The 9,739-nt window shown below is 34.4% G+C and overlaps 1 protein-coding gene across 1 annotated transcript in view; it reads left to right on the top strand.

The window, feature by feature from the left end:
• The window catches only part of LOC107568578 (contactin-associated protein-like 4), a gene marked incomplete at its 3' end in the record, with an annotated part of 103,565 nt that overhangs the window by 35,104 nt on the left and 58,722 nt on the right, over positions 1–9,739 (top strand). The window contains exon 2 of the mRNA XM_016254544.1: positions 3,506–3,616. Coding sequence (XP_016110030.1) covers positions 3,506–3,616 — 111 coding nt within the window. The remainder of the gene's footprint in view (positions 1–3,505; positions 3,617–9,739) is intronic.

Below are 9,739 nucleotides of genomic sequence, written 5' to 3'. Positions count from 1 at the left end.
CTCTCCTAGGTTCACGAAACGGTCGTCCATAAAATGCATTGCTGTTCTGTTGTAAGTAATCTTAAAGATTCCTAAATGCATCTACTTTCGGAAGGCCAAATAAAGTGCTTTTACTTTCGCCTAGAAACACACAGCGTCTCCCTGACATGCTGCTTCAACACTAACTGCGGCTACTGAAACCACGCCTCCTTTCTTTGCGTGCACATTTGGGCGGCATTATGCAAATATTTCCACATAGTGAGGTAGATATGTGGGGGCGTGTTAGAACGAGCCGTTTTAGGGGGGCGTGGCTAAGTCTTAACTTTGATAAAGAATATCTCTTTGGTTTTGAGACTTTAGTCTTTGCAACTTCAGGGATCTTATCTATTCACGAACAGCTTGTAACACTCCAAAGAGAAAGGAAAACTTGAAATCGCATCATATGACCCCTTTAAATTAGGAGGACAAGCGCTCCTGATTACAAGAAGAAAAACACTACTCTTAAACTGGGTGTGTGACAGGTATGGCTGCGGAATGGGGTTTGGGCGAGGAAAGATTTTCAGTCAAAATATTTATTTTTTGCTTTAACCCCTGACTACTAACACAATTATTGCAACTTTTGTTTAAAAGAATAATCACAGAATATGCTATTTCTTCCATGTTTTAATTTTAATTGTAAACCCTTTGTTTGCCAAAAAATAAAGAGTTTACAGTTTGAGTACTGCACTCAACCAACACAAGGAAAGGCAGTTTTTGTCAGAGCCCTTGTTATTCTTAATTTTGACATTAATTTTCATTTTTACACCAGACATATGTATATATCGGTTCAAAATATCGGTTATCCGTCTACTTGATCTGTAATAATCGGTATCAGCATCAGCCTTGAAAAACATATATCGGTCGACCCCTGGTTTGAAGTCAGCTAGTCGTCCATTACTGGCTCTCCTCACGCTTTGATTTGAGCGTGACTGAACCGAAAGCCTCCATACTGCGACAGGATCCTCTCCACAATCAGCGGCCGCGGGACGGCGGCTGGGGCCTTTGTATTGATCAGTGGCTGAAACCGTCTCCAATTCTGTTTCCTTCACTGAAAACAAGGAAAAGAACCGAGCCAGAAGGACACGATTTAGAAAAAATGACAAAATCACAACTGCCAAACTGTCACAGGGCCCAGAGCTTTCACCATACAGCGCTATGATATGAAAATGAGGCACTATTTTTCTGAAATATGACTTCAGAATGATGTATTAGAGAGAAGATGATTGCAGCAGTTAGAGTTCAGACGTCTGCTCATAGTTCCCGTGCTTTATACATTGGACTCTCACACTATATAGAGCCTCAGAAGCTGATTATACAAACCAGGACGAGGACAATTATGTTCTGACATATATTATTCAATACACACTCTGGGAATAACTATTACCATAAAAGTAATAGGAAGCGTTATTGTACTCCGGTGGGAATGCAAACAAGAGCCGTTTGCAATAAAACTTGAGGAATAATGTACAGAATATTTCACACAACACACCGCTTTCTCTTTAAATAAGTAAAGAAATACGGCTTTAACACGCTCTCACACATATATATAAATAATAATTCTGTATGAAAATGCTGGGTTTTATTTGAATCAGGTCACCCGACCGTGTGTTTCATATGGAGAAAAATGGGTCAGCTTTGTGGAAAGGGTTTTTTCTGTAGGTAAAAGCATTTTAAACAGTCTTGAATTTCTTATGAAGTTGAATAATAAACGTAAAGCTGGATGGGCTTTAAAGACATCCTCAAGTGCCCCAATTTCAGCGCTAATGTGAGGGTTGATGGGAATGTCAGCGGATGTGAGTCTCGCTGGCACTGAAGTCAACATTTTGACTGATTACTTTCTAAATACATCCTCCAGATCGTTTTTGACAGATATATATACAGTATATATTGTTATTTATATATAGTATGTTATTTAAGAAAATGAGTATTTGTGACCCTGGACCACAAAACCAGTCTTAAGTGTATTTTTGTTTATTATTATTGAGATTTATACATCATCTGAAAGCTGAATAAATAAGCCTTCCATTGATGTATGGTTTGTTATGATAGGATAGGAATATCTGGTCGAGATACAACTATTTGAAAATCGGGAATCTGAGGGTGCAAAAAAATCTAAATATTGAGAAAATCATCTTTAAAGTTGTTCAAATTAAGTTCTTAGCAATGCATATTACTAATCAAAAATTACTTTTTGATATATTTACAGTAGGAAATTTACAAAATATCTTCATGGAACATGATCTTTACTTAATATCCTAATGATTTTTGGCATAAAAGAGAAATGTATAATTTTGACCCATACAATATATTTTTGACTATTGCTACAAATATGCGACTTAAGACTGCTTTTGTGCTCCAGGGTCACATTTGTCTTCATAGTCTTTTGTTCAGATCTCTCTTTGTTTTGCAGCTGACGTCAACAATTCATTTTTACTTTATTTCATTCAGACAGTTTTCACTATCCATGTCTTTTCCAAATCATGTTCTGCCCTACTTTTTCTTGTTTAATAACCTGTTTTATTCAGAAATGTCATATTATGGAAGTAATATGGGTTGTTTCATGATGAATTTTAAGCATATTATTTTAAGATTAATTTATACAGAATACAAATAAAAATAATTTACCCTTAATAATGTTTACACTTGCATCTCTATTTACTTATTTATTTATTTTTAGTTTATTATTTATTTATTTTTAGTTTATTATTATTATTGTTTTAATTTCCCTTTTTCTATTCCTGTTTTTTGGTGTTCTTAGCGCCAGAACATTTAAAAAAATGTTTTTAAAAAGAAGTCTTTCTTTATTTCTTTTTTCTTTCTTTCGTTCTTTCTCTACTTTTTCCCTTTATCCCTATATTTTTGTTGTTGTTGAAAGAAGTCTGCTCTCCAAAGCTGCATTTATCATAAATACAGAACAAAACAGTAAAATTGTGTAATATTATTACAATTTAAAATAGCTGGTTTTTGTGTGAATTTGTTGTAAAATGTAATTTATTACTGTGATGTAATGCTGAATTTTCAGCATAAATACCCCAGTCTTCAGTGTCACATGATCCTTCAGATATACTGATTTGCTGACTGGTAGTGTGTGTGTGTGTGTGTGTGTGTGTGTGTGTGTGCACATACAATAAAAAATTAAAATAAAAACAAGATATTAATAAAATAAAATGTTACATAAATATTCATATTTTAAACTAACAAAAAATAAACACATATTCAAGAAACATTTCTGATTATTATCAATGTTGAAAACAGTTGTGCTGCTGAATATGTTTGTGGAAACTGTGATACATTAATTCTTTCAGAATTCTTTGATGAATAGAAAGATCAAAAGAACAGCATTTATTTGAAACAGGAATGTCTTTACTGTCGCTTTAGATCAATTGAATGCGTTCTAGCTTAATAAAAGTATCAATTGACTCCAGTGGTTTGAAGAGTATCTCCGTGCGTCAGTATGTTTCTGATGTGTGCTTCTGTGTGTCTGTAGAGAGCTGTGATTCTCCGCTGGTTTCCGCTCTGCCTCAGTCGGCCTTCACAAGCTCATCAGAGCTGTCCAGCAGTCACGGGCCGGGCTTCGCCAAACTCAACCGCAGAGACGGTAATTCAACACCTTCAGTCAATATTCACCGCTCTGCTTCATCATTTGCCCATTCATGTCACATTTTATGATCAAACTAGAATTTGTTCAACTCCTCCATCAAAGTGAGACGCAGTTGTTGATGGCTGCCGGGCGATTTTTGAAAAATGTTCACATTTATATTTATATTATTTGGAAATCAGTCTTCCAGTCATCCAATTATCATGTCTGAGGAAAAACTATTTATTTTGCAAATGTTTACCAGGTTAGTGGCATCAAAAGCTAGCCTGGTAGCAAAAGTTTTGTTTGGGGCATTCAGTAGCATTTGAAGTATATTCATGAGCAGAACTGTATATTCTGCTGTTTTGTGAGTTATGTCTTTGAAAGAATTACTTTTAGATGGGCAGGATTCAGATCACAAAGTCACAAACCATTTCTACTCATTTCTGTGGCATTTTATCTTCGGCCGGACTCAGATAAACAGTTCTGTACTTTGTTTTTATTGACTCTTGTGTTCTACGCTGGTCTGTTAATGTGGTATCAATAATTTCATATTTACCCGCTTCTAGTCATCATGGATAATATATCTGACTGATTGATCGCTTTACATGTCGGTCAAACAGTTATGTTCTGCTGGTTCTTATCTATGTAGGAAGTTCTTCACCAGAATAAACGGAAAAAAAGTCAAGTTTGCATGATTTATTCTAGTATTTTACGGTTTATTACTGTGACGCTGCTTTGAAATTATTTACATCTACAGTGGCAAAAAGACTATAAAATATATGACATGTTAATAATTAATTGAACTAATTCATTGAAAATGCAACTTGCAGGTCATTCTGGCCAAGAGCTGTCCATTTACCCGTGCAAAGCCTTATGGGTCACGGCACGTTTGATGACCGTGGGCATCTGGCATCATTTGCAGTAGCTCATCAGCTTCAGTGAGATTCAGCTGTATATCGCATTAGTTGCGCTTGTGTCGTGGCATTCGGTGTATCTGTGAACACATTTCTCTTGAGGCTGACAGGTGACCACATTACAGATGAGCTCAAAGAACGGCCCGCCTCGCGTTTCAAGAGCTAACAGATAGGCTTAAAGAATCGTTTTAGCCTATTACTGCCACTGCAGCGCAGTGTTTAAGTGCAAACATGCTTCCTCTAGGAACGACAACATTAATGACTGGAGTAGGAGGAAGTGTAATTGTTGTTCCTCGTGGAAAATAGATGCACACGCACACACGCCTGTGAACAAGCAAACAAGCACACACAGTGTAGGAGGCTCTGAGAGCAGTGCTTCAAAGACTGCAGCACCCGGTCTGATGTTTCTGCTTAAAGGCCGCAGAGAAAAAAAGCAGAGGCTGCAGTCGCCTCATCCACTCACCTGCCCGCTGGAGACTGACATCAAACTCTGAATAAAACCAACACAGTACACTGGACTCTGTGAGAAAGAGATGGGCTTCTAGTTTGTAATGTCTTGAATCTTAAAGGGATAGTTCACCCAAAAATGAAAATCTGCTGGTAATTTACTCACTCTCAGGACATCCAAGATGTGCATGACATTTTTCTTCAGTAGAACAGTAAAGATTTTTAGTTGAAATCATTGTCCTTGGTGATTCGTAGAATGCAAGTCAATGGCTACTGGCACTTTGAGAGTCAAAAAAGCATATACAGACAATACAGAATGAATCCCCGTGGCTCCTGATGATATATTGAGGTCTTATGAAGCGAAATGATCGGTATGTGCAAGAAACTGAACATTATTTACAACGTAATCCAAAGCCTCAGTTTCTTTTCAAAAATGCTAACTGATTCTTTTGAACAGTTCATTTCAGTGAACTGATTCAGTGAACTGATTCACCTGTTCATTTACATAATCATAACGTATATACAGTTATATTAAAGTACCCAATAATGATGTGAAACGTGGATGATTTACATGTCTAAAACATATATAGTGATAAACAAGTCTTAATCAACTTCAATGCATCTTGGTTTAAAATAAACGCCACTTTCTGTACGTGTGCTTTGAGATTCAAACTCTTCTGGTCTTCACTGTAAGTTTGTTGATCTGATCCAGACATCAGCCCGAAGGAATCTCAAACTATTTGTTATTAATAAAATTAACAATAACAATAACAATTAATTCAAAATATGAATAAAATCTAGTATCCCAATGACATTACCCATTTTAAAATAACCCTAGCTTTATATTATTGCAATATATATGGTCAAACATTTAGTTTTGACCAATTGTAACTGCATTTATGTGCAACATTATAAAGTCTGTGTAAACTCATCTTTTATTCATGTTGAGAAGGTACCAGGTAATCCAAGTGATTCTAATTACTTTTCAGGTTTGTGGTCATTAAATGTGGGAAGATACTCCCAAGTTTGAGGCATTTAGTAGCAACTAAATGAGCAGAACTCTATATTCTGTTGGATTTTCTGAGTAATTTCTGTGAAATCACTCAATTTGCTGAAACCTGACATGAAGTGAAGACAATCATAACTGTGTTTCTTATTCACAAATGTTAAAAGAATCATTTAGGAATGAAAATCGATATGAGGAATAAGTCCCAGAATTGCTAAATTCCCTACGATTCCCATCCCTGGTTCCCCAGACATCCCATCAGCCATCACTCCATGAGCGGCCTGTCGACTTCATTGTCTAGACACTAGATGTTTGTCTTCTTCTGTAAGTACTTCAGGCTAAATTAAATGCCAAGATATTTGTGGCTCTATCAGAACCATGTGAGATTTCAGAAAATCAATAGAAATCTTAAAGCAGCACCATATAGGACTCGGACTAAAGGTCAAACCGGGTGGCACGTAAAAGTTGGAAGCATGTGGAAAATAACAAATAGTTTGAGATTCCTCCAGGCTGGTGTCTGGATCGGGTCAACACACACTTACAGCGAGAAGAGTTTGAATCTCAAAACTCACATACATAAAGTGGCGTTTATTTTGAACAAAGATGCACTTTGACTTTTCACAAGTTGAACATTTAATTAATTAGCTTGGAATAACATTGTTCGTCCAAAAATTTACCTTGTGTCACTTTACTTATGTTGTTCCAAACATGTTTGAATGTCTTTCTAGTGTGTTTGGTTTGTGAAAAGGCTGTGCCAGTGTTATTTTAGTATCGTTGATATTAGGGCTGAACGATTTTGGAAAATAATCTAATTGCGATTATTTTTTTATTTTTTTATTTTTACCAATATTGCGATTGCAATTTAATATGCAATTATTTTTTAAAGCTATTTATGTTCTGTATTATTCAACAAAGTCAAGCTATAAATCATTATATAGTATAGTATAGTATATAGTAAATAAGCCTGGTGTAAACATTAATATGAAAGTCAGTAACAAATCACACAAACTAAAGTAGATTGCAGAAATATAAAAACAAATCTGTTGCTTTACCACACTACTTTAGGTCATTCAAAGTCACTGTAATAAACATATGTAAACATGTGGACTGCACTAAACACTATCTGTTAACTCTAGACCAGTGGTTCTCAAACTTTTTTGGTCACGCCCCCCTTTAAACTTATAAAAAAATCTGCCCCTCCTTTCCCGAATCCCCATTCCACCTTAGACTACCAAATAATTTCACTAAACATTATGAAAAATAATGCTTTTTTAATAAAAAAAAACCTACAGGGGAAAAAACACCTGCATTGCTTGAAACATTAAAAAATAGCATAGAGAGAATAACTATTATTATTATTATTATTATTCTCTCTCTGTTATTTATGTATTTTTTGTGGGTTTCTTGCTGTCCGCTAAGGCATAGGACACACACAGGCTTTCCTCCTCACCAACGACATTAATCACCGTGTCTACACCGGACGCGAGCGGCAAAATACAGGAGAACCCATTATAATCAGTAACGCTGTGTACACTAGATGCGGCGCGGCACGACGCGACCTGACACTCTACAGATGCATCCTAAAGCTACAGTTTTGCTCATTTCACAGATGTTTACATATGAAGAGTTTATTTGCAAAAACAGATAACTACATTGTTGGAAATGTTCATAAATCATGTTTTTTTTTATTGTGCATTCCAAAGTAATATCAATCAAACTGCAGTTGGGTTGTTTAAGTAATAATAACTAAAAAAAAAATACAGGTAACTTACACATTTTTTTTGGGGGGGGGGTTGTTTTGTTTAGTTTTTTGGGCTGCTGTGCCAAGATTGTGTTTGCGTGCAGTACAAATAGCCAATGGCATTTTAGTGTCACGCTGAAAAATAACTAACTAAATAAATAAGATTAAGGTTATACTATTTTAAGAATAAAGTCAAAATTACGATAATAAAATCATCTTTTATTGTGTGAAAATATAAAAATTACACCTATAAAAAAAAGTCTGTGGCATCCAACCTGTCATTCTTAACACTAAAAACAGCAATAAAACGTCGGCTTATAGATGTTTTTGAAACTTTAATTGATCGATTTCATGAGACATTCGTTTGTATTAAATTGCTCTGATTTTTTTTCAATATGCATTCAAATATTTATTCATGTTTATTTCGTGCTGCAAATATTAAAGAGGAAAATATAATAATTGATTCACATGCCGCTTGAACTGAGGCGAATATATTTATCTCACTACAAATAAAAGAGAGTAAAACACATTTATTGTTTGTATTTTGATCTTAAAATTGACAGAAGGATGTGACTTTGTGTTATAATAAAAAAGTACAAAGCTTATTGCGATTATTGGGTGGCTTGCGTGCTACAATGAATGGATGCTAAATATTATTTCCAAGCATTTATACCGTAATTAAAACAGCTTGTGAATACTCACGTAACGTTATTTACATCAGAAAAATCAACAGTAAGTTAACCGAGTTGGAGCCCATATCGTTTGGGGGGCCCGTGCACATTTTTTGCATATGGGCCCGGGGCTGATTTGCTACGCCACTGACAGACACCATTTTCAGGCTTTCCAGTTAATCAATCTCTTGATAGCTTCTAAACATTGTAAGCCCTCGACGGCTGCATTCGAGTCCAAACAACATTATTAGAGCAATAATGAATTTGTGAGACGTCCATTTGTGGTGTTTTTCCCGTTTGAATGCCTCCAATCACAGGCCGGATTACATGCTGTATTTCATTGCACAAACCTGCCGGGATATCGGAGCAAAGCTCTTTGAATCATGGGATAAATAAGCGAAGCATTCTCATTTATACAGCAGCTTGTGCTAATTCCCCGACTGCCGCTGGCTCTCGCTGTGAAGAGCGCTGGGTTTCTCTGAAACCTTCCTCTGTGTCGGTGTCATTACGGCTGCCATTAGCTGTCGTTTAAATCGTCGGCTGTTAGTCTATCAGCAGGTGTAATCGTTCCTCGCCGTGTCGCAGATAAATACATAGATATGAATACTGCACAGAGGGTTTAATTAGAATGCAAATGTGATTGTGTTTCTCATGATGGCCGCTACCAATTTTAGATTTTATCCGCAGGATATAACAGCCATACTTATTAGGTCATTGCATATTGAAACAAAAGAATACAGATGTTAGAAACACAGATTGAGTCTATTTCATTTTGCATTACATGAAAACCATGCATTTTTAATACATATTTAATTTTTAATTAAAAAATGATATATATATATATATATATATATATATATATATATATATATATACATATATATGTGTGTGTGTGTACACATAATTTTATATAATTAAATTTTTTAATTGCATTTAATTACGATTTTATCTATTTAATTACAATAATCAAATTAACAATTCATAATTAAATTAATTCATAATAAATTAGCATAATGATTTAATATATAAACTGTAAAAATATATATTTTTGAGATGTATACATATAAACTATATGAGTATATTTCAATGCAAAATGAAATACACTATATATATATAGTATTTTCATAATTGAATGTTTAATTAGATTTCATATATTTAATTACAAATGTATATATATATTTTTATATAAAATTATATTTTTAATATTTGTAATTTCTAACTTATATAATTTAAAAAAATGATTAAATATGGAATTTGTACAAAAAATAGATATTTGTAATGTATATAAAATATGTATATAATTATAACACAGTATATATATATATATATATATATATATATATACTGTATATATATATAATT

This window comes from Sinocyclocheilus grahami, unplaced genomic scaffold, assembly GCF_001515645.1.
Source record: "Sinocyclocheilus grahami isolate Dianchi unplaced genomic scaffold, SAMN03320097.WGS_v1.1 scaffold1259.1, whole genome shotgun sequence".
Classification (NCBI taxonomy): domain Eukaryota; kingdom Metazoa; phylum Chordata; class Actinopteri; order Cypriniformes; family Cyprinidae; genus Sinocyclocheilus; species Sinocyclocheilus grahami.
This window is presented reverse-complemented; position numbering and strand designations above follow the sequence as displayed.